At 44.1% G+C, this 25,888-nt stretch overlaps 2 protein-coding genes and 1 long non-coding RNA gene across 7 annotated transcripts in view; 2 read left to right on the forward strand and 1 right to left on the reverse strand.

The window, feature by feature from the left end:
- Positions 1-1,828, forward strand: part of NT5C3A (5'-nucleotidase, cytosolic IIIA) — a 40,597-nt gene extending 38,769 nt beyond the window's left edge. For 2 of the 5 annotated variants that reach the window (XM_055590443.1, XM_055590442.1), the window contains exons 9-10: positions 180-380; positions 944-1,825. In XM_055590443.1, the coding sequence (XP_055446418.1) occupies positions 180-380; positions 944-1,045 (303 nt within the window). In that variant the 3' untranslated portion in view covers positions 1,046-1,825. Of the gene's footprint in view, positions 1-179; positions 381-943 lie in introns of all 5 variants that reach the window. The other 3 variants (XM_055590444.1, XM_055590445.1, XM_055590441.1) reach the window with 2 other exon arrangements.
- A 3,584-nt stretch (positions 1,829-5,412) lies between these two features.
- The window catches only part of FKBP9 (FKBP prolyl isomerase 9), a 43,638-nt gene continuing 23,162 nt past the window's right edge, over positions 5,413-25,888 (reverse strand). Inside the window, exons 6-10 of the mRNA XM_055590446.1 lie at positions 24,410-24,555; positions 16,098-16,284; positions 12,139-12,284; positions 10,467-10,630; positions 5,413-7,105 (exon numbers count right to left, since the gene is read on the reverse strand). Of these exons, the coding sequence (XP_055446421.1) occupies positions 6,929-7,105; positions 10,467-10,630; positions 12,139-12,284; positions 16,098-16,284; positions 24,410-24,555 (820 nt within the window). The 3' untranslated portion in view covers positions 5,413-6,928. The remainder of the gene's footprint in view (positions 7,106-10,466; positions 10,631-12,138; positions 12,285-16,097; positions 16,285-24,409; positions 24,556-25,888) is intronic.
- On the forward strand, positions 17,946-20,363 carry LOC129659235 (uncharacterized). Its single transcript, XR_008717899.1, has 3 exons — positions 17,946-18,100; positions 19,916-20,018; positions 20,116-20,363. It is a non-coding gene; the product is annotated as an uncharacterized LOC129659235 (long non-coding RNA).

Genomic DNA, 25,888 nt, shown 5'->3' on the forward strand with positions numbered 1-25,888 from the left:
TTGGGTTGGAAACAAATGAAAAGTAAAAACTGGGTTTTCGGCACATTGTTTTTAACATTTGAAGTGGTCTCTAGAAAGTCACTAACTTCTCAGAGCCCTTCTTACCTATCATGAATGTGAAAATACAGAAAGTAGAACTTGCAGAACCTATTCTTTCAAAGGATTTATATTTTTCACAGGGGCTGCTCAAAGGATTTAAAGGAGAACTAATTCATGTGTTTAACAAACATGATGGTTCCTTGAAGAATACAGAATATTTCAATCAACTAAAAGACAATAGCAACATAATTCTCCTGGGAGACTCCCAAGGGGACTTAAAAATGGCAGATGGAGTAGCCAATGTGGAACACATCCTGAAAATTGGGTATCTAAATGATAGAGTAAGTATACAGATCTGTCATTTAATTTTAAGAAAAAAAAATTTAGGATGAAACTTGTAGAAAGTTGTTACCACAGGTACCTGAGAAAGTAGTTATTTTAAAGACATTTCAGTTGCTCTTTACCCCTTCACTTTGATGATGATTAAAGGACTTGACATGCACATATGCATGCTGTAGGTTTTGGTGGGGAGGGAGAGTATACCTTCTCAGTGAGGCATCTCTGGCCTTTCCCCACTGAAAACTGGTATCATTCCCTAATCAGGAGAATCAAAAATGTCTCTAGATATTGCCAAATATTCCTTGGGCACTCTCTCCCCAGTTGAGAACCATTGGGCTAGAGAGAAATTATTTTGGAAGAAAAACCAAAGTTTAGAAACTTTCTATGTCAATGAATTTAAATTTTTTTTTAAGTATTTCTTCATATCAAAGCTTTTATGAAAACAAATTAAGTTACTACATTTTACCCAAAAGATTTGATGTAAATAGTGAGATTTATAATGAGATTATTTACTTCTCCTCCCTGCATGTTAATTTTTGTGACTTTTTTTTTGATTGTTGATTAGGTGGATGAGCTTTTAGAAAAGTACATGGACTCTTATGATATTGTTCTAGTAAAAGATGAATCACTGGAAGTAGCCAACTCTATCTTACAGAAGATTCTATAAACAACCATTCTTCAAGAAGACCTCTCGCCCGTGGGTGCAATTGATGAAAGAGCTGCTCATCTGTTCATCTGGCTAAAAGACTTTTTTTATTTATAATATATTCTTGCTCTTGAAGTTTTTCCTCTGTATTACTGAAGTATTTTCAGATTTGTTGAATCCATCAACTGGAAGTTCCTATTTCTCCACCTCTCTCAACACACTCCTCACTATATTTTTTAACAGATTTTAAAAAATTCTTAGAGCTAAAATTGGAAAAATAACTCCCTAAATTTCCAGAGTGACTTTTGTAGCTTAATGTTATTATGACATTTTCGAGGAATCTTTTTACATTGGGAAAGTTTGTAGAAGTTTTAAAAGTTTTATGAAATGATGAAATAATGTGCATGATTTTAAGTGTTGTCATTTTTATAATTTGGGTGAATTATGCTGATGGTATTAATCATCTCCTAAAACTTACGTTTAGTTCTTTTGTTTGGTAAAAATCAGTATTTACCAAAAAATATTGGCACTTGATGTTTGAAAAATATCCATTGGTATCAACATGTCACTAATCATTACAGAATGTTCTGTATCAAAGCACTGACGATAAACATGAAATGAAAAACCTTTGTAATTCTGTCAAGACTATTATTATTCATTAGCAAAGCCTGCCATGATTTTCTTGCATATATGTGTGATATATGAATCCTGATGTCTTTGTCATAGTGCCTACTTAGGTTATTTTCAGATTTATACACTATAAGAATAAAAAAGATTTTTACAGAGAAAATTTAATTTGCCCTTCAGAAAATAGTGGGGCCTGGGAAAATTGTTTTCCCCCTGTGAAAATATTAGTAAAAGAGGTACTTTATTGTATGTCTCAGTGTTTCAGAAACAGCCATAGGCAGAAAAAATGTCGCTGGGTCTCATGGTGACTAAAATAGCGTACTTCAGCATTAGGAACCAGTATGCTTCTCTGCAGCCTGACTTTCCATTCCAAATCTTGGCTGCCCTGTAATTGGTTTACACAAGGCTAAGTCTTGCCATTGTGATAAATTTGATCCTGACCCTAGCCCTTGAACTGCAGTCTGTGAGCAACTAGTTGGTGTTCTTAGCATCTGAGCCATGATACAGATAAAGCATGTCCAGCTAATTCTGATATCCAGTATGGGCAGTAATGTCTAATCCAGTCATATGTGGTAGAGAGGCAAGGTCTTGTGATGCAAACCTTTTTCCTGCATCTCATCTGTATTCTCCATCACTGCTTCTCTTTTTTATAATAAACAATGAAACAAAGTACACAGTGGCAGAAAGTAGACTGTCCCCACGTAGGTATTTCCAGAATGGAACTCAACACCAAGCTTCTTGCTTTAAAGCAGATAGCATGGCATGTGCGTGCATGCTAAGTCGCTTCAGTCGTGTCCTACTCTGTGACTCCATGGACCGTAGCCCACCAGGTTCCTTGGTCCATGAGATTCTCCAGGCAAAAATACTGGAGTGGGTTACCAGGCCCTCTTCCAGGTAATCTTCTGCGCCCAGGGATCGAATCCCAGTCTCTTCTGTCTCCTGCATTGGCAGGCAGGTTCTTTACCACTAGTGCCACCTGGGAAGTCCATGGCATGGAGGCAGACTGGGGTGTCAATTACCTGGAGGACTTTTTCACATAGAAAAAATTGGGACTCCCTTATCAAATGATAGCTCTTTACTCCTGTGTTTGCTATTAGAGCTTGCCATACTGGCTGTTTTCCAAAGGAGTTTATAATATGCGTCCACAAACAAGCACACTGTGGTGTAAGTGTAAAGAATACTAAAGTTCTGACCTGCTTTCTTGTCACTGCTCAGTCAGTCACCTCCCTTTAAAATAAGGGAGAACAGTCTCTACAGCTTCTTCTAGCCACTACCAATTTAGAAATGTCAAGACTTGCTGTGGGATTAAATGTGTAGGTGAGAGAACAGGGTGCTCCCAAGTTATCTGGTTTGAGCAAATGGGTACAAGAGAATGAGAGAGGAGCACTGGCTTGGATGGACGGTGCTGGGAAGGAAGTGGGAATATACACTCTATTTTGGACACACTAAGTTTGGGATGCCTATGAAATGTACAGATGATACCGTAAGTGGACTAGAGCTCAGAGAAGAAAATTTGAGTACTGTAAATCTTGTCTGCATTTAAATGATATTTAAATAGGGCCACTGTAAGCTGCTAGGAACTCCCCTGCTGCTGCTGCTGCTGCTGCTAAGTCACTTCAGTCGTGTCCGACTCTGTGCGATCCCAGAGACGGCAGCCCACTAGGCTCCTCTGTCCCTGGGATTCTCCAGGCAAGAACACTGGAGTGGGTTGCCATTTCCTTCTCCAATGCATGAAAACGAAAAGTGAAAGTGAAGTTGCTCAGTCATGTCCGACCCTCAGCAACCCCATGGACTGCAGCCTACCAGGCTCCTCCGTCCATGGGATTTTCCAGGCAAGAATACTGGAGTGGGGTGCCATTGCCTTCTCCAGGAACTCCCCTAAACTACTGAAATTCCAACATGAAGGATGACCACACAGTATCAAACACTATTTTGATAATATCCAAAAATAGGAGTAAATAATTGGGAGTAGTATTCGTATTTTATAAAAAGACTTCAGAGATCCAAGAGAAGAAGGCTTTAAGCCACTCTGTTCCTAGAAACCTGATATTAAAGTGCTTACATATAATTTTGCAGTCAGGCCAACTTCCCTGACAAAATGACGTATGTTCCGTTAGCAATGGAAAGAATGGAAGTGCCAGGTGGCACTCAATAAGCTAGATTTAGAAAGCTAAATACTGCATGGTATCATTTATATATGTAGATACAAAAAAATTAAAAAGTTGAAGTCAGAGGGGAAAAAAGGTGATTACCAGGGCCTAGGGGGTGGGGGAAATAAAAGGATACAAACTTTCATCTGTAAGATAAATAAGGTCTGTGAATCCAGTGTCTATCATGGTGACTATAGTTGATAGCACTATCATATAGTTGAAATTTGCTGACAGTAGAAGTTAAATGTTCTCTAAAAAATGTGATGTATATGTTTTTAAGTTGATGGGAATCCTTTCACAATGTATATTTATGTCAAATCATCACACACCCTTGAAATGTCTTAAACAGTTTTTTAAATTACACCTCAATAAAGCTAAAAAGTAAAAGCCAATAAGACAAAGACCCAAGAAGAGCCAGTATTTCAGTCTGAATCTAAAGGCCAGAAAAGACCAGTGTTGCAGGTCAGCAGTCAGGCAGGCAGTTTAAATACAAAAACAAATACCAGCTAAAGTTTCCTTCCATTCTTGAAGCTCTAAGGCTCACAGTCCTTAACTTCCCCAGAGAAACTTATTTTTTATTCAGCCAACCTGCTACTGTAGAAAATAGCCAGTGAAGAAATTCAAACAGGACCAGCTAGAGATCTAGGGTAGAGAATAAGCACAAGATATTCATCTCCATGAACATGTGAGTATAAAGACGTTACAAATCAAATGCATTCCAAAGGGCAATTCAATTCAACAGATCATTAACCTGTCTAGTGCACTCAGGGAATTCTGTTAAATGAAAAAGCTGCGTGACTACACAGGAGAGGGTTTAAGGAACACTAGTGACAAAGGCGGCGGCAGCCGGGAAGGCCACGGGCACCTCTTTCCCCTCCCAAAAGCACACACAGTCCCTGAAGTTGCCTCTGCAAAGAGTAAACCAGGGACTTCCCTGGTGGTCCAGTAGTTGCAAGTCTACCATGCAATGCAGGGGACGCAGCTTTGATCCCTAGTCGGGGAACTAAGATCCCACATGCCACAGAGCAACTGAATTATGTGCCATAACTAGAGAGGCCGTGGGCTGCCACTAAGACCTGATGCAGCCAAATATTTTTTTTTTAAAGAGTAAATCAGAACACCAGCCCCTGAGCTCCTTGCCCTCTGGCTTCAGACTGGCTTCAGCTGATGGGAGCAGGACGGAGAAGATGAGTGTTTCCTCTCTCACCACTCTGCCTACTGCCAGCCACAGTTCTGGGGGTGGCTGTGTCCCTCCACCCACTCCTACCAGGCAGCCCCGCCCAGGCTCCCCCTGACCCTTCAGTCCCAGCATTAGAATGGCTTCCTACTGTTGATGCCCAACAGCGGTCATGGGTACCTCGGCATCCTTACTGCACTGCCCCGCCCCAACCCCACCACACTCGTGTCAAGAGTCCTTTCATTCGCTTCTCTTCAGAAGTCCCACTTGAGTGTATGTTTCCAGCCAAGACCCTGACAGATACACCCCCTTTCTACTGTACAGTGATCTTCCACTTCTTTCAACTCAGTCCTGCTGAGTTTTTAACCAAGGGGATTCTGGGGGCATGGAGTATTCTTAGGGGAGAAATGAACCTTCAAATAAAACACAAAACCTGATAATTCAATATTTTATATATGAAAAATTCATTTTCCAACATTTGTTCCACTGAATGAGTGCACAGCATTTTCAGGAACTATCTCAGGGCTACATCAGTACAAAATAGTTTAAATTAGTCAAACAAAGTCGCTTCAAAAGGAAAATCATTGGTTACTTCAGGGTGAGTGCCACCACCATGAGGGGACATAGGCAGCAAGGTGGTTACTGCATAACATGACAGGTCAGCAGGCACAGTGTCCCACACAGAGAGGCCCCAGGCCTTAGGGCACTTCCTTCTCCGGGACAGAGGGGTGACAGAAATACATCACTTCGTTTATGCTCACCTGTTGGGATGACATTTCTGTCTTGGCTACAGTGAGATAACTCGAGTGTGGCTGAGCCATCAGCCCTACTTATATCTATCTGATCAAAGGATTCAGGGCGGGAAGAGAGGGTGCTATGGGATAGAGTGATGCGAATAAGAAATAGTAAAGCAGACAATCTTACATGACAAATGCAGAATCAATTTCTCTGCTCATGGTACAACATGCCTTATGTCTGGTCCACTGATTTTCTTTGTAACCTCCAAGTTACCCGGCCAATAGAAGGACCACAACAAGGTGGGATGTGATTAACCAGAAAAGTGTGTGTGTGTGTGTGTAGGCATGGTGGAGACCAGGCATTACCAGGTGTGTGTGTGTGTGTGTGTGTAGGCATGGTGGAGACCAGGCATTACCAGGTCTTATACAGGCTGCTAAGATGTTTCGTGTGTGTGTGTGTGTGTGTGTGTGTGTGTGTAGGCATGGTGGAAACTGGGCATTACCAGGTCTTATACAGGCTGCTAAGATGTTTCGTGTGTGTGTCTGTGTGTGTGTGTGTGTAGGCATGGTGGAGACTGGGCATTACCAGGTGTGTGTGTGTGTGTAGGCATCGCGGAGACTGGGAATTACAGGTGTGTGCGTGTGTTTAGGCGTGGTGGAGACTGGGAATTACCAAGTGTGTATGTGTGTGTTTAGGCGTGGTGGAGACTGGGCATTACCAGGTCTTGTACAGGCTGCTAAGAAGTTTCCTGGAGCTGTCTGGGAATGCTGCTGGGACCTGCCCTCTCTTTTCTAGCCACCTGGAGAACACTTTGAAGACATCAGCAAGTTAACATTTTTAATCCTCTTTATGTAGATATCCCAGACACATTTTCCTCTGTTCCCTCCAAGATGATTACAACTTCTGTATGATGCTGTTTTCCTTTAATAACAAAACCACCCACCCAGAAGGCTCACAAAACAATAGCTGACAATGCAGCACTTTCACTATTCTACACCACCCATGCTAAGGCCCCCGCACTGATTTTAGTTAGTGTCACTGGCATCAGCCTAAAATTCTCACCATGAATATCAGCCCACCCTGATGTATGTCCCAGGTGCCATGTGATCGTCGACTGCTTGCTGACCATCCCCTTCTGAGAGACCCGCACGCCCTCAGTGCACATTCCGCCACAACAGGGGCTTGGTATCACGCGAGTGGCTCATGGCAGGTTTAGAGTTCATCGTGTTTTGTCTCCTGGTCTTTGAGTTTAAATTCCTCAGCCGTGACCTTCCCATCTCCATTTCGGTCCTGGTTGGTGAACATATTCTTCACGATCATCTCAGCATCGAATCCAGGAGCGAGTTTCCCTTTTCCAGATGCCACCTGGGCATGAATGTACTCTGAGAACTGGAGAGAAAGGGGCAGTACAGACCATGAGACAGGGTAGCTGAAGACACCAAGCTGGAGCCTGAACAAGGCGGTCCTAGGACAGTGGGGTTGGAATTTGAGTCTGAGCCAGCACAACAGACAAAATCTTCCGAGCTATACGATCTCGATTTTTTTCCTCCAGCACGCATGCTCAGTCGCTTCAGTTGTGTCCAATTCTGTGACCCCATGGACTGTAGCCCACCAGGTTCCTCTGTCCATGGGATCCTCTAGGCCAGAATACTGGAGTGGGTTGCCATGCCCTCCTCCAGGGGAGCTTCCTGACCCAGAGGTAGAACCCGTATCTCCTGCATCACCTGCACTGCAAGCCGATTCTTCACCTCTGAGCCACCGGGGATGGCTTTAACCTCTGGATGCAGGTTAAAAGCCTTGGACAAATTGACTATAGGAGTGCTTAGGTTCCAGGCAGCCAGTACCTAGCAGTCACTGGAACTATCCTGTTTCCCTAAATCAACACTTAGTTTTCCACCTACAACTGATCCCCTAATCATCCTTGCCTCTGAAAATTCATTCATTTATACAATAAAACCCTTACTGTCTACTGTATGCTGAGCAGCATTCTAGAGCCTAAAGATTCATCAATAAACAAAACATCCTGCTCTTGTAATTCTAGCATACACTAGTGGAAAAGATACACTATTAAAAAGGAACATAGGTAAGTAAACTACATATTAAGTTAGAAAATAAAATGCTCCACAGAAAGGAAAGAGTCAGCCAAGTCAGGAAGATCAAGAGTACAGCCAGGGGAATTGGTTTAAGTATCAATTCGGTGGTCAGGGTAAATGCACAGTGCTAAAGAGAAGTGTGTATGGAGGCTTAAAGGAAGTGAGGAACAAGCCCAACAGGTACCTAGGGGAAATGTCTGCTGAGCAGAGAACAGCCGGTGCAAAGGCCCCGGGTGGACACATGCCCAGTGTGTTTACAGCACAGCAAAGCGAGAGTCGATGGAAGGAGGGGACAGCAAGCAGGTGGCAGAGGGCCTTGTGGGGCCCTTGGGGATCACTGCAAAGACTTTGAATATAAAGGTATGTATGGTTAGGCCAACAAATACAGCTGTTCTCTTACTGCTCGGCCAGCCCTTGCTTCACCTACACCCTACTCACAAGAAACCCTGCCCCAGCTAGTGATTGCTCTCCTCTTTATGCCAAAACAGCTCCACCTGCTAGTTTATTAAAGGGAAATATCTGCCCTCATGATGGTCTTAACCTGAGGGCCTGTGAGGGTCATGTCCTAGCTGCTGGTTTCATTGGTAACTAATGAGCCAACCTGACATTAATTCCCCTATTAATGGTAGCCTCCTTCACCTCCCGGAGAAGGCAATGACACCCCACTCCAGTACTCTTGCCTGGAAAATCCCATGGACAGAGGAGCCTGGTAGGCTGCAGTCCATGGGGTCACTGAGCGTTGGACATGACTGAGCGACTTCCCTTTCACTTTTCACTTTCATGCATTGGAGAAGGAAATGGCAACCCACCCCAGTGGTCTTGCCTGGAGAATCCCAGGGATGGGGAGCCTGGTGGGCTGCCGTCTCTGGGGTCGCACAGAGTCGGACACAACTGAAGCGACTTAGCAGCAGCAGCAGCCTTCTCCCCCGGGTAGTAAAGGTTCCTGCTATGTCCCATCTGCCATATACTGTGGGGGTGTCACTCCAGGACCTTTGCTGCAGACATGGAAGATCCCTCTTCAATAAGTTGTCAATGTCTCTGTCACCATCTCCAGGCTCTTTCTGCAGTCTCCAGGCTGGACAACTACAAGGCTTTGGGGCCTGCGGGATGCTGCCTGACGGGAGGCTTCTGCAGAGTTCTGAGATGAAGCGGGCCCTGCTCCAACTCACGTTTTAGAAGGACCACTCTGGCTGCTGTGAGGGGCAAGGGTGTGAGCAGGAAGACCTCTGCAGAGGTCCAAGCGGGAGGTGACGGACACTGGATTGAGGTGCTATGGAGCGGAGGTGGTGAGAAGTGGTCAGGTTCTGGGTATATTTTCAAGAAAGAGCTAGAACAATTTCCTGATGGATTTAATCTAGCCTGTGAGAGGAAGAGGAGAGATGACTGGGTGCTCTCACCTGAGCAACTGGAAGGGAAGTGCTGTCATCGAATGAGATGGGAAAGGCTTTGGGTGAAGCAAGTTTTTGTGGGGATATTGGGGGTTCAGTGAATGACGATGTCAAGTGGGCAGCTGATACCTTAGTGTGAAGAGGACAGAAGACAGGCCCAGAGCTGCCAATCTAGAAGCCATCAGGATGAAGACAATAAAGCCTTAGGATGGGAGGGGGTCACCAAGGGATGACGTCAAGGGGGAGGAGAGCAAAGTTCAGGACTTAGCCTGGGGCCCTCCACTCTGAAAAGCCCTGGGAGAAGCAGCTACCAGTTAGGCAGAAGGAACCTGGGGAAACTGAGGTGGAAGCCAGGAAAAGAAAGCGTCTCAAAAAGGAAACAGCTGTGCTAAAGCAAGCTTGCGAACTGACCATTGGGTTCAGTGCCTGAGCAAGAAACCAAGTTCAGTGGCGTGGAGGATAAAAACCCAACAGGACTGGGTGTAAAAGAGATTAGGAGGAAAAGAACTGGAGGCAGGAAGGACAGACAACTCTTGAGGCTTCTGCTGTAAAGAAAGCAAAAAAAATAAAAGAAATGGAAAGATGTATTAATAAGGGAAAACAGAAGCATGCTCTTAAGCTAATGGGAATAGTCCAGAAGTTGGGAAAATGTGGATGATAGAAGAGAGAAGGGGAGAAGGCTGGAGCCACGTCCTTAAACAAGGAGATGGGAACAGGCAGAGACCTGAAACTCCCCTGAGCTGCGACAAGACAAAGGCTCTCTTGCCCAGCTCCACAAAGGGGTGTCTCATTCAGGAGAAACAACACAGGATCTAGATGATCAAGATATCTACAAACCACTGGATGGCTGTGCAAACTTGGGCAAGCCATTTACCTTCTCTGTGCACAGCTGTTTTCTTCTGAAAAATAGGGGTGATTACCTGGCTGTCATGAGGGCTAAGCAAGATAATATATGTGAAAAACACTTAGCACCATGCAGGCCACAGTGAGCACCCAGGAACGAAGAACTGAGTCCAGATTTGTGAGTCTTGGAATCAACCCCTGAACTTCTCAGGGCCTCAGTTTCTTAAAAGAGAAACTGTGAGCTTCGTCTTAGAGGACTTAGTGTGTGCACGCAAGCGCCTGACACACGAGCGTGCAGTTTACAGATCACAGGAGCAAGCAGCGGTATCCTCACTCTGAGTGGATTCACATTCAGGATAGGTGCCCCAGCCCAGGGAGCTTCCCTGAGCTCCTTGGGCCCTACTTGTATTCAACAAGGTCAGTTACCTCTTCCAGGAGGACTTCTCCATCACCATCCTTGTCGATCTCTTCAAAGAGGTTGGCTGACACCTCGCCGTTCCATACGAACATGTACCCCTCTGGCAGGCCAGCCACGAGCTCCAGCAGCTCGATGTCAAACACCAGCACGGCACTGCCGGGCACTTCTCCATCTGCCACAGGACAGGGGTGAAGGTGGCATTAACGACAAGGCAGCGAGCATGCCCCTCTGCCCCCTACTCGAACACCCAGGCTCTGGCTGCCTCACGGATGGAGGCATCTCTTGGAACAGCAAAAAGTTCAGCCTCAGCAAGTGGTTTTTCCAAACTGTAGGTAGTGAGTCTCAAATCAATTTCAAGAATGGTGACCAACGTTTTTTTAAATTAGTGAGAGAATAAAATCAGAGTACATTATACATAGAAAGGATAGATACTATTTTATGAAACTTAGTTTTAATCATATAAAACTAAATCTATACATATTATTGTTGTTGCTCAGTCACTAAGTCGTGTCCAAGTCTTTGTGACCCCATGGACTGTAGCCCACCAGACTCTTGTATCCGTGGGGTTCTCTAGGTAAGAATACTGGAGTGGTTTGCCTTTCCTTTCTCCGGAGGATCTTCCCGGAGCAGGGATGAAACCCTCAGCTGCTGCATTGGCTGGCAGGTTCTTTACCACTGAGCCACGAGGGAAGCGCATATGTATACATATACGAAGTATAAATTGTATGCTTATGCATAACACTAATTGGGAGATAAAATGTAATTCTTACTGTGATTTGGTGAAAAGAAGTTTAAAAGCAACCAGCAGAGACTACAATGGTACAACTTTTGAAAAACTTTAACCACAGAACTTTAAGAATAACACATTATGCCTTAAAATCATGAGCCATGATGTGATTTGTAAACACAAATTCTAGAACAGTATATATAGTATGGGCCCAAAATAACTTAGAAGTATGTGACTATAATAAATGTAATATGTATTATTTTAAATTATATATTGTAATTAATTATATGTCATGGGAGTATAGTCTTACAGGATACATTTTTTTTAAGTGTTTTTTCTCAGATTGGGGAAAAGAGCAGAGTATATCTTCTCCAATTATTTAAAAATTTTGAAAAAATCAATCCAAAGTGCCTATCACTTCTGTAAATTAGCACTTCCCATCTACTCCACCTCCAAACAGCAAAAGTACAAGAACTGAAAAAGAAGGGGTTCCCGCCAAACCCCATGAGGAGGGTTCATTTTGGCCAAAATCATGAATCAAACCATAATAGCTGTGAGGGCAACATACCACCGGTATTTCCAGAATTTGACACCAATCTTTTCCACAAGGAAATCTTCTTAGATAGCATTCCACTGTCCCAGGAAACAGTTTCCCAACGAAGCGCCTAGCTCATCTGGGAAGCCCTTTCAGTGACATTTCCCACACGTGGGTTTGACGAGTTAAGGGTTTGTTTTTTTTTTTTCCCCACAGAAACCCCTGCTTAATCCCATTAACATGGCACTCACACCAAATTCATGAGGTTTTGAAATAAAAATGCTAAAGACTTGAATAAAAACCACAGATTTTCTGGGTTGGGGTTTTAAATGGAAGAAGCATATTGTTTTAGAACATCAAAAAACACAAAATACAAACAATGACCATGTCCCAGATGCCTTTTCTACTACAGACTCACCCACGCCAGCCTCGCCGTAGCCCAGGTGGGGCGGAATGATCACAGTCCGCTTCTCTCCAACGCACATCTCTCTGAGACCCATATCCATTCCCAACACGACCTGTCCAAATCCTAAAACGATGTTATACGTTTTGCCTAAATTCCACCTGAAAATGAAACAAAAGAATCTCTGGTTAGACCATCAACCCACTGGTACTTGAGCATGTCTTCCTGAGAACATGTCACTTCTGTGATCTTTCTGCCAAAGATACAGAACTACTGTGGAATCATAAGGACACAAACCCACACTGAGGGACAGTCCGCAAAACAACCAGCCTGTAATCACCAAAACTTTCAAGGTGAAAATCAAGGGACGACTGAGGAACTGGTTGCGAGTTTGGGGCATACTGCAATGAATCCTCTTGCTATAAAAGAACTTACAGGAACATTTGGCAAAACAAGTGGGATATGCGTAAATACCTGCCAAGTCACTAAGTTTTAGTCAGTATTCTGAAATTTTAGTCAGAAATTTTCATGAAAATTTCAAAAATATGTAATGTAGTTAAGACCCAGATTTGCATTCAGACCTGAGTCTGAATCCTGGTTCTGCCGCTTAATTTGACAGAAATATAGTTCTACCGTTTCCTCATCTATAAAACAGATAATAACAGCTATTGCACAGGATATTCTAAATAGCAAATAATATGCTTGGCATGGAGGAGAGCAAGCATCAAGAGCTCAATAAATGGACAGCCTTGAGAGTGCGACATGCTTGTGCCTATAACACTCTATGACTCCAGAATAATAACAGTTAACATGGGCCATGCTTTTAATGAGCCTTGATGCCCAAAATCCCAAGGGAATCCAAATAAACGTCACCTCAATCAGTACTGAAAGTAAATCTATTTTCAAATTGATGCATTCCTATCACTTCCTAAAAGCAAACAATGGGAATATTCTTCAAATCCAAAGAAGAAACATCTCCTGGCTATCTTGGTGCCCCCTTGATATCCATCACCAGGTGGTGACAGGAAGGTACCGCCCCTTTGGTCACCTCCCCTTCTCAGGCTTCCTAGCCTCCTGCAGGCAAAGGGCCAAAACAGCGTTTGCATCTGTCCTACCTGGGGTGAAAGGGAAACAAAGCCCGTCCCAGAACACTGGATGTCTTGGCCCCAGGCCTGAGGGAGGGCTCGTCCTCTGCCCTACCCCAACACAACCCCTCCTTTGTCAGCAACACAGAGGCGCCCTCACACTGCCTCTCTCCAGGGACCCTGGGCAACTTCCCATGGGACAATTGGGTTTCAAAATCTTACAGAATATCCAAGAACTCATTGAGTTATCAAATAACAAGTGTTTATTCTTTTCTGAGGCCAGTTTCAACACACATGAAGAGAACCCTGTAAGCAAGCAACTTGTTTTTACATGTCATCTCTGAAAACCCAGCTCATTCTTTTCCCTCAAGTCATCCTTTTATTTTTGATTTGCCAGTTTTTGTCTCAGACATTCTCCTCATTCCTTCTGTGTATTCCCGGCTTCCCATTCGCCGCAAGCTTCCTGCTTCCTGCCTACAGGCAGCCCTCTCTGGCTCTCCACCCACGTTCCCCTCTCTCCCTTCCATCACAGACTCTCCCAGTCGCGATCAATGAGCAACAACAGCCGCACCTGCCAAGCTGTTAATAGCGCCCACGTGGGCTTGGGGTGGGGCCAGACCCCATCCTCCAGAAGAAGCTCCTCCCACACACAGGTAAGCCTTCTCCTGCCGCACTTCCCACGACCCTGGTACTCTGAAACTTCCACCCAGGAGAGAACCCGCAGGGCCGCCCAGACACTGCTCTTTCGTGTCAATGTACACGTGACACAAATGACTCCCGTGGTTCAGGATGGAGTCTCTGGGAAGAGGAAGGAGCGTCACGTGGCTCCTGCATGCTCTGTAAGAATATTGTGCATCCGCCAAACAGGCCTCAGAAGCAGGAAGTCGGATTCCCCCACCCCACAAGAGACGCATATCCTGATCCACCAGAGAAGAAATTCCTTTGTTCATTTCCCACCCCCACTTCCCCTTTCCAAAGCTGTAGGAGGACCAACAAGAATAGGAATGTCAGCCCCAGCAATGACAGCTGGCCATCGGCCTTACAGGCTGTCCTAACCTTGTTTTCCCATGCACAAGTTCACTGAACCCAGAACAAATGCAAGCCATGCTTCTTCCCCACTGTCCTCCACAAGTTTCTAATCATTAGTGCAGTGAAGTTTGTTGTAAGCTAGATTCTCCTGTAAATCTGGGCCCCAGGAGCTAGAGCATATTTCATTGATTCTGTAATGCACATTTTTTCACATTTTAATTTCTCTTGATTTGGGATACATCTTACAACAGACATCATGTTGTTATTTTTTGACAGCGTTCTTAGTTTCTTGAGATATATAAAATGATGCTTCTAACAACCAACACATTTTAGATCTGATGAAATACATTAAATGCTTTAGGTCTCACAGCACCAGAGAGAACGCTCTGAGCAGTATGTCCCTCAAGCTCTCCACACCTGGCCACACTCTGTCACCTGAGGCTAGAAGACAAAGGGATGGGTGAGAAGGAGATAAGACCCTCTCCATCTAGAATAAATGCAGTAGCACATATTTATATGAAGCTGTTCTTTCTCCTTAAGACTAAACGTAGGATTCTAAGCCAGGCTCAGTACAAAAATGGATGTACTTATATGGAGACACAAAGAAAGGCTGAAAATGTTTCCTTCCCCAAGAGAATAGCATGTTACCTTGGCTCAGATGGTAAAGAATCCGCCTGTAATGCAGGAGACCTGGGTTCGATCCCTGGGCTGGGAAGATCCCCTGGAGAAGGGAACAGCTACCTCCTCCAGTATTCAAGCCTGGAGAATTCCATGGACAGAGGAGTCTGGCAGGCTGCAGTCCATGGGGTCGCAGAGTTGGACATGACTGAGTGACTTTTACTTTCATAGATAATCTAAAGATTCAGATACATAAGGAGCAAAGCTCCTTTTATCTGCATGATACTAGTATATACTGTTGATTCCTAGTAATATGGTTTTAGATTCATCTCAATTAACATTTATAAAATACTTCCTTTGCGTTATGTTCTGGGCTAAGTGTAAAGAGTAAAAAGATGAATAAACATGTTGAGTATCTAAGGTGTTCAGACCAGCAACAGTGATAGAAACAAAAACAACTACAAAGTGTGTATGCAGCTCAATCTCTCAGTCATGGCCGACTCTAGTGACTCCATGGACTGTAGCCCACCAGGCTCCTCTGTCCATGGGATTTCCCAGGTGAGAATACTGGAGTGCGTTGCCATTTCCTCCTCCAGGGGATCTTCCTGACCCAGGGATCAAAGCCACGTCTCCTGTGTCTCATGCATTGGCAGGTGGATTCTTTACCACTGAGCCACCTGGGAAGCCCCCAACTAAAAGGCAGGTAATACATAAAACATTATGAGACTACAGAAGTGAGAACAGTTGATTCTTCCTAGGAATTAGGCAAAGACCTTGCGAAAAGGGAAGGCACTTAGACCAGGGCAGAGGTTGGCCAGAAGGAAGGGTGAACGTGGTGCACATCCTGCACCACGGCACACGGCACCTCTGGGAGGCGGAAGATGGACCTCAGCAGAAGATGAGACTGCTGAGGCAGAACTGAGCCGACAAGAGAGCCTCACGTGCCTCCAGAGAGGCTCTGGAGCTTGGATTTTATCTGTGGGTTAATTTTTAAAGACAGTAGTTACGAGATCTTTTCAGACAGTTTCAAGGGGACAAGATGAGACCGTTCAGAGGGAACTCTTAGAACAATGTACTGGAGTAGTGATGTACACTTAAGATACACAAAGGCATGTGCAAAGATGTGCAAAGGCATGGAAATAAAAGCCCTCGATGAGTATCTGGGGAAAAGAAAAGCGGGGCCACGGGAATACCGACTATTATCTGCCAGGCTCACACCCCACCGATCCCTGCTGCCCTTACGTGGAATCCAGCAGGGTCCCGTCCAGAAGTGAGGCATTGTAGTGATACTTGAGGTAATCCCCTTTCTTACTCAGCACTGAGCAGTCAGGGGGTTTGTAGTGGGAGGTGATGCTGATGGAGTCTGACGGGTTGTGAAAGTCAATCACGTGGATGTCAAACACCAGCACGGCCGAGCCAGGGATGTTCCCTAGAGGACAGACACAGACAATTAGAATAGTAGCAGCACACCTGATGCCCCGTGTCACCAGGTACTCGTCACAGACCTCAGTGAGAAACGCAGGGACCCAGCTATGTAATCCGAGGGATGCTGGAAGAACAAAGCTAGAAGGGCTGTTAAAATGTAAACTAACTCAGTTTTATAGATGGGGAAGCTGAGGCGCAGGTTTGTCAGGGTTCACAGCCAGGAGCACAGTTTGGACTAAAAGTCAAGACCGTGCACCACTGCCCCGTGGAATGGTTAAGCCTGAAAGACTTACAGCTAAGTTCATCAGAGATGAGAAAACGAAAGCTCAGCAAATTAACACTTGCCCCGCTCCTGCTAGAAGAGGTGAGATAAGAAAATCAGTTAGAGAATTAAAATCACTTTAGTGCCCTACCACTGCTCAAGAGAAGCAAAACAACAGTAACTTCATGGGGGAAAGTTCAGTTCAGTCGCTGAGCTGTGTCCAACTCTTTGCGACCCCACGGACTGCAGCACGCCAGGCTTCCCTGTCCATTACCAACTCCCGGAACTTGCTCACACTCATGTCCATTGAGTCGGTGATGCTATCCAACCATCTCATCCTCTGTCATCCCCTTCTCCTCCTGCCCTCAATCTTTCCCAGCATCAGGGTCTTTCCCAGCATCAGCATCATGGGGGAAAATACCTAGCTAAAACTGGCCCATATACACCCCTTAAGATATACACCTAACAGTTCACAAAGTGCTTTATGACACATCCTGTTCTACACAAAGTTATTGCACTTCCACTTTTGAGAACATTATCTCACATCTGTGAATAATGTTTTACACTGTGTGTGTGTGTGTGTGTGTGTGTGTGTGCGTGCTAAGTCACTTCAGTTGTGTCTGACTCTTTGTGACCCAGTGAACCATAGCCTGCCAGGCTGCTCTGTCCATGGGATACTCCAGGCATGGATACTGGAGTGGGTAGCCATGCTCTTCTCCAGGGGATCTTCCGACCCCTGCAATGGGGGGCATCTCCTGCAATGGCAGGCAGGTCCTTTACCACTAGAGCCACCTGGGAAGCCTATTTTACACTTTGCAAAGCATTTTTCACATACATTCTCTTATTAAATCTCTGCAGCAACCTTGTTGGGTAAATATTATCATAAATTCAGGAACAGCAATTCCTGCATGAATTTAATGACCGCTTCTAGGGAGGCATCAGTTGTTAACCACACTTGCCAAATCATTTCAGAATTTAAATGTAAAAGATTTGTAAACAGTAATACTTAGAATCAAGAATGTATAATATTTTCATTAGCATTTTGCAGACAAGCAAACCAACTCATATATAACTTGTTCAAGAAAATAACACAGCTATCAACAGAATTCAGTAGAGATACGTGAACATCAACAGCCCCTCCTCACCCCGCAGATCTTCCAACTCCCACCATGTACTTTTCTGTTTTTTGTCTGCTTTCTCTCTAACACATACTTAATGGATAGGTGCTTATTAAGTACCAAGCACTCTTGTAAGTGCTTTAGACGTATTAGTTTATTTAATCTCATTATAGTCATATTCCCAACCTACAGATGAGGAAACCGAGGCACAGGTTTAGACACCTGCCCGAAGTTACCAAGGTGTGATTAGAGAAGCTTGTGCATCCACAGCAGAACACAGGTGCCTGATATTCACTAGTGATGGGGAGTTGCTGATGTGAGCAGTAACAAGATGCAAGATCTTTTCCATAGAAACCAGGTACTGCAAACTGCCATAGGAAGGTGCTCAGAAACCAGAGTCAAGGGCCACTCTCTGCAGGAAACAGGACATGCTAACAGGGGTGAGTGGCTGTGGAGCCATCTCAGTGGTTTCTCAATCTTGGTCACCCCTTACACTCGACTGGGAATGAACCTTGAAAAAATTATGCTCTGACACAGAAAGACAAATATCGTATGTTTTCAATTATATGAGACACTTGGAATAGGCAAACTCGTGGAGACAGAAAGTAGGATGACGGTTCACATGGGCTGGAGGGAGAGAGGGTAATGGAGAGTTTGGGATGATGGAAAAGTTCTGGGTATGTTGATGGTTATACCACATTGTGAATAAATTCAATGGCACTGAACTGTAAACTTTAAAAAGTGTTTAAATGGTAAATATGTACATTTTACCACAATAAAAATTAATTTACCACATTCACAGAATAAAAGAAAAAATCATGATGACCTGAAAAAAAAAATCACCTGGGTGCCCTCTAAGATTCAGATTTAGCTTATCTAGTGCAGTGGTCTGTCTCAGTCTTGGGTGCTATCAGGACGTCCTGGAGAACTTGGTGAAAATACAAAGGGCCAGGGCTTTTCCCAGGCAGCACCTTTGGTTCTGTAATCTTTTAGCTCTCAGGTGATTCTCTTCTGTGATATGCACCAACATTTGAGAACAGTTGAACTAGAGTGCTGCCAGGCATAGTATTGTTCTGTTTTGTTTCCCAGGGGTTTTGTGTTGCTTTGTTTTGCCCCTCTAAGGGGCAGCCAAGTTTAAGGAACACTGTGCTAAATGGTCTGTAAGTGAGCAGCTGATGCTATTTAGGAAGCCCTTGAATCGTGGTGCTGGAGAAGACTCTTGAGAGTCCCTTGGACAGCAAGGAGATCAAACCAGTCCATCCTAAAGGAAATCAACCCTGAATATTCATTGGAAGGGCTGATGCTGAAGCTGAAGCTCCAGTACTTTGACGACCTGATGCAAAGAGTCAACCAGGGAACAGAACCTGATGCTGGGAAAGATTGAAGGCAAAAGGAGAAGAGGGCAGCAGAGGATGAAATGGTTAGATAGCATCACTGACTCAAGAGACATGAATTTGAGCAAACTCCAAGAGATACTGAAGGACAGGGAAGCCTGGCATGCTGCAGTTCATGGGGTCGTGAAGAGTTGGACACGACTGAGCAACTGAACATCTCCATGAAGAGGACCAGGCTGCAGGCCATGGTTGGTATAGGAGATTGGTGGGAAAGAAAGCTGCATCTTGAGCAGTTCCATTAACTTCTCTGAAGAAAGCATGTGGATGAAGCCCAGAAAGGGACAAGGACCTGATGGCATTGGGTCAATGCAAATTTAACCTCCCTGTGCCAACTGTATGACTGAACTACATTCAAGATGGCTGTTCTCTTGCTCTCTGTACTGCCCCTGCTTGAACACTCACATCACTGTCCAATTCTCTTAATCACAGTGCTTAATCAGTAACTGCCTACATGTGTGGCCTGTGCCAGATGCTGGTTCCCCTAGTAACTGATGATGAGCCAACCTGATGACAGTTCCCCCTATAAATGGTGGCCCCTTCTCCCCAGTGTAGGGAAGCAAAATTTACCACCCCAAAACATCTCTTTGACATGTGGATTATTTCAAGTTGAGAGCAAGACCCAAAAGACTCAAACAAAAACCCTCCTTTTTATCTCCTACTTAACTGCCTAAAGAATGTAGATAGAGGACCTGTTCGGGGGTAGGGGAGGTGGGGAGCTATACCATAGATAACTACAGTGTGAATTAGGCGTGTAGACAGGGAGGAAACTAGCAGTCTATTAGTTAAAATTTCTCTCAGGTCCCAATGTTTGTGTGGCCCAACAAATATCTGTATACCTAACACTTGCTTTACCTTCTCCAGGTCAATCACCTTCCTCCCTTTTGAAGTCTGAAAACACTACACCCAACATCCTCTTCTGTCTTTAGCTAAAGGTGATGTTAAGGCGAGGGCTTCAAACATTTTGGTGAGTTACTCAGTTTCCTTAGATTCCTCCCATATATACATGTCCTTAAACTTTGATTTTCTCCTGTTAATCTGTCTCATATCAATTTAATTCTTAGACCAGCCAGAAGAACCTAGAAGTGTAGAGGAAATGATTTTCCTCCCCATTACCAGCAAGCTTGAAATCCAGCTTTTCATCATGGAACCAGCCTCCTCTTTGAATAAACCCATAACCAATGCAGAAAAGTAGTCGTCAGTTTTCTCCACTAGATAAGCCTCCTCAAGAAGAGACACAGATGACAAAAAAATAAAGCCGACTGGCACTTTGGGTCAGAAGGAAGCTTGGCGACTCCTTGGAAGCATGGGTTTCCTCTGAGAGCTCTGGGACTTCTGGTTGGAGTCCTCAGTTCTCCATATATGGGTATCAACAAGTCACAGCCTAATGGAAAGGCATTCTTCCCCTCCTCGTGTGACACAGGCAGCAAGAGCCCTGGGTCCAATTCAGCTCCATACTAATTAGCTATTGTGGCCTCCGGCAAATGACTCAACCTCTTTGGGCCTCATGTTCTTAACTGAGAACTGTTTTGAAGTTTGAACGAGCTCATATATGAGAAGTCTTTGAGAGTATGGGTCAAACATTAGCTTCTCTTTTAACTTTTGAAAAAGAGTGCTTAAAAGAAAATGTGCTCAAGAGAGGGGGAGACATATGTATACTAATAGCTGATTCATGCTGTTGTACAGCAGAAACTAACAAACATTATAAAACAATTATCCTCCAATTTAAAAAAGGTAATGTGGAAGTTGGGGGGCAGAAAACCATTGAGGAAGTGATGCTTCCACAACCCTGCAGTAGAATTTATTCTCCACTTCGGGGTTGGGAACATATCCAGGTGCTCTAAAGTTAGGGCTGAACCCCATGGAACAAAGCAGACAGCAAAAAGGGCCAGAGCCTTTACAGAAGGCCTCTCCCCTCCCCTCCGTCAACTCTGTAAGAGAACATAACTGCAACAAAATGAAATGCTGATGAGTTGGAGAACCCATGAAGAGCCCAGCATTTCTTCCTTCCGCAAATATTCCCGACCCTGTGGTATGCGGTAAGGAAGCTACAGACTTCCTCTGTGTCCTGACACCCTTCTAAGGTCATTCCCTCCATGATTAAAGTTAGGTCCTGTGCAAATCCTGCAGAAGGCTGCTGCTGCTGCTAAATCACTTCAATTGTGGACACAATTGACTCTGTGCAACCCCATAGACGGCAGCCCACCAGGCTCCCCGGTCCCTGGGATTCTCCAGGCAAGAACACTGGAGTGGGTTGCCATTTCCTTCTCCAATGCATGAAAGTGAAAAGTCAAAGTGAAGTCGCTCAGTCGTGTCCTACTCTTAGCGACCCCATGGACTGCAACCTACCAGGCTCCTCCATCCATGAGATTTTCCAGGCAAGAGTACTGGAGTGGGGTGCCATTGCCTGCAGAAGGCTAGAGGCACTTGTTAACCAACAGGTCAGAGACAGATCCTGTGCAAGAGCAAGCACCTGGGTGTTACTTGCCAGGGTGCCCCTCCCTCCGTGGCAACACATGATTCAGGGTGAAGCAGCCTCATGCCCAGAAAATTTATGAGACTTCAAATGCTTCCCAGAACTTTATATAATTCTTTGCAAAACTATCTTATACTTAAGAGAAGGCCAAAAGGAGAAAAATAATTTAACCAAATGTTTTCCAACAGCATATTCTTCTTAGGGAAAGGAAGAATTAGTTCTAAGGGCATAACAAAACAGGGTACTCTGAAAGTATTTGTTTATTCCTGTATGTATTTGTCTAGAAGTAGATATTTGCATGGGGCTTCCCGGTGGCTCAGCAGTAAAGAATCTACCTGCAGTGCAGGAGGTGTAGGAGCTGCGGGTTCAATCCCTAGGTCGGAAAGATCCCAGAAGAGGGCATAGCAACCCACTCAGGTGTTCTTGCCTGGAGAGTCCCACAGACAGAGAAGCCTGGAAGGCTGCAGTCCACAGGGTTGCACAGATTTGGACACGACTGAAGTGACTTAGTACAGCACAGACATTTACATAATACAAAAAAATAGACCATCAAGACACTAGACAAACAGGACAGGAAGTAAGGCCTGTTGAATGATCTTAAGATCGTAAGCTGTGATTTCTTGTGGCTTTATAACAGAAATTTAAGTCAGGGAAAAGAATACAACCAACCTGGGGCTTCTTAGACCTCTCAAACAAATCCTACTGGGAAAATTCTGAAATCCATATGATAGATACAGTGGTAGAAGTCAGAAGAGGGTTAACGAAATGAATATGTACAGCCAGCTAGGCCAGCCAAAAGAACACAAAAGCAAAATAATACTGCATCAACTATTCCTAAGTTAGCAAAATTCCTGGTATATTAGAAAAAAGAAAGGAAATATGGTTTGGAATAGATATGCATATTTGCATAAATATGGTTTATGCAACCATTAAAATTCTATGCAACCTGTTGGCATAAAACATTGTTCACAACAAATTAGGTAAAGAGAAATTACAAAGTAATATGTGTAAATGATCACAATTTTGTCAGTATTTATTAGTGTAAATGGATATGTATTTCCGTTTACTGATACAGATTCACATATACTCAAGATATAGAAGTATACAACCACTTTATGGCTGTATTAGTTTCCTAATGCTGCTGTAACAAATTAGCACAAACTCGGTGGCTTAAAACAACAGAAATGTATTCTTATAACTCAGGGGTCAAAGTCTAAACTAAAGTTATTGGCAGGGATGCGTTTCTTTTGGAGGTTTCAGGGGAGAATCTGTTTTCCCATCTTTCAAGCTTCTCAAGGTCACCCTCCTTCCTCCAGCCTCTCAGTCAGCAGCCTAGCATTTTCTCCTCTCTCTGGTCTCTTATAAAGATCCTGCTGCTGCTGCTAAGTCGCTTCAGTCATGTCTGACTCTGTGCGACCCCATAGAGGGCAGCCCACCAGGCTCCCCCGTCTCTGGGATTCCCCAGGCAAGAACACTGGAGTGGGTTGCCATTTCCTTCTCCAATGAAGGAAAGTGAAAAGTGAAAGTGAAGTTGCTCAGTCGTGTCCGACTTTTAGCGACCCCATGGACTGCAGTCTATCTGGCTCCTCCGTATATGAGATTTTCCAGCCAAGAGTACTGGAGTGGGGTGCCATTGCCTTCTCCGTATAAAGATCCTAGGAAGTACATTAAGGCCATCTGGATGATCCAGGAAAACCTCCTCATCTCAAGACTCTCACCTTAATTATATCTGCAAAGTCTCTTTTACCATATAAAGTAGCATATTCACATGTTCTGCAGATTAGGACATGGACGTCTTTGTGGCCACTATTCCATCTACCACATTAATAATGCTTATTCCTGGCTGGTGAGATTATGGGAAATTTTTATTGTTGATTTCTAAAGTCAACACATATTATCTGTGTGATTTTTTTTAAAAGTTTGCTATTTGGGTGACAAATATTCTAAAACTGGATTAATATGATAATTGTACATCTCAGTTCATTTACTAAAAGTCATTGAGTTGTATACCTAAAAATAGGTGAATTTTATGGCATATCTCAATAAAGTTGTTAAAAACAAAAACCAAAATACAATGCACAGTATAGCAAATACAGACAACAATATTATAATCATCAAACTTGCTCATTATCAATTATCCCAACCCCCTCCAAAAAATGGTAACTGTGTACCATAACAGAAGGGCTTCCCAGATGGCTCAGTGGTAAAGAATCTCCCCGCTAATGCAGGAGACTCAGGTTTGATCCCTGTGTCAGGTTCGATCCCTAGGTCAGGAAGATCCCCTGGAGTAGGAAATGGGAACCCATTCCAGTATTCTTGCCTGGGAAATCCCATGGCCAGAGGAACCTGGCAGGCTATTCAGTCCATGGGGTTGCAAAGAGTCGGACACAACTGAGCGACTTGAACACACACCATGATAGAGGTGCTAATTATCACTACGATGGCAATCACATTACAATATATAAACATATCAAAATAGCATGTACACCTTAAATGCACACATGTTATATGTCAAATATACTTCAACAAAAGAAGTGGAAGTTGGCATTTACTTTCAAATAGCTCAACAAAGAGAAAATATAGTTTTACACATACAGAAAAAATAAATACATAGCAAGATGTTAACAACTGGTGAATCTAAGTGGAGTTCATTGCACAGTTCTTTCAACTCTGATGTAGTTTTAAATTTTTCAAAAGGAAGACGGGCAGGGGTAACAAGGAGAAACGGCAGAGCACCTCTAGAAACTAGAGTTATATTTGAGCATTCAAGTCTGAGGCTGGACTTTAGTTTCTATGCTTTGGCTCTCAAGAGGCCCTATTCCAAGCATTGTGGAAGCAGCAATTAGTGCTCTCAGTTTATCCTAGAAGCACCCAGAGCTCACCTCTTCCTTCCTCACCGTACCCCAGGTGAGGGGGGACCACGATCCTCCGCTTCTCTCCGATGCAGACGCCAAGTAAACCTTCATCAATCCCGGGAATCACGTAGCCCTGCCCAATGTACGTGTCAAAAGTGTGGTTCCGCGAGTAGCTGGGAAAGAGGAAAAGAGCTTGGTCACAAGGGACGCCGCAGCCGCTGTGGAACAGGTTCCGTGAAGTAGCCAGAGCGTGGAGGCCTCCAGACCAGAGGTGCGGTGCACCCTAGAGCCGGAGGACAAGCCAGGAAACATGCTCCCCTGAAATGGTGAACAAGGCTCCACACGGCGTGGCAGCAGCTTCCAGCAGAAATGCTCACATAAAGAAGCCCTCCAGCACTTGGCTTTAGTCAGGTTATGAATTGGATGCAGGTTACAAGAAGCAACCAGGCAGGAATGTAGCTAATGGAAACAGGACTGTACTCTTGGGGACCATGTTTAGTCAATGCAAAAAGCATCAAGAGGTCTTTAACAGAAACCAAGAATTTCTCTGTTAGCTCTTGTAAACAGTTTTATTTAGAAGTTTTAAAGTTTCTTATTACTCTATTATATAGTTTCAAAGGAAAGCCAAAAAAGGGAAAAAAATTAGAAAGAAATTAAGAATTTCTCTAAAGAGGAGAACGCCTGTTTATGTGAGACATGAATATTTGGACTGCCAGAAAAGTAGTATATGTACTGAGAGCAGTTTAACTCTCCAGTCTCCACCAGGGCCTGGATGAACCCGCCCTGCTGTAATTGCTGCTCATCAAGCCACCTCCGGTTGAGTACCTGCCTTTCTCAATGTCTCTGGCAGGAGATCCAAGCATTCCGCTCAGTGGAGAGATCGAACCTCTCTGGTTCTGATTACACTATGAGTTTGGAGAGAATAGGGATAAATTTCCCAAAGCCTGATGATTCCAGAATAAAATAATAAAACTTCATATGTCAGGTCTGCTACCAAACTGAACTGCAATGATCTGCGCCCATTACCCACCCTTACATGGCACAGATGTGGCAAAAAGCTTGTCCTGATATCAGTGTCACTTCATCAAACACAGCCCAAGGATGATGGCCTCAGAGAGAATGGCCAGCAATGGGGCCAGGGAGATGAAAAGGCAGAGCTGTGAGGGGCTCTTCCTTCTCAACACCCCTCAGGGACCACAGAGCCACAGGGCATGAAGAAATGACGGTATCAAGTGACTCTCCTCAGCCAGGAAGCAGATTATCTACATAATTATCTGCATTTCATTGTATATGAATGGAAGACCTATTAAATCATCACACTAGTTCCCTGTGAAGAGGGGAACTAGGAGGTTAATGGTCAAGGAGAGGGGGAAAATTCTTCATTGTTTATCCTTTTATACTTCTAGAATTTTAAATCATGTCAATGTATCACTTAATAGGAAAAAAAATGATGGTTAAAGAGAAAAAGAATATTCTCTATCATACAAATTAAAAAGTTACCATAGC

Source organism: Bubalus kerabau, chromosome 8, assembly GCF_029407905.1.
Source record: "Bubalus kerabau isolate K-KA32 ecotype Philippines breed swamp buffalo chromosome 8, PCC_UOA_SB_1v2, whole genome shotgun sequence".
Classification (NCBI taxonomy): domain Eukaryota; kingdom Metazoa; phylum Chordata; class Mammalia; order Artiodactyla; family Bovidae; genus Bubalus; species Bubalus kerabau.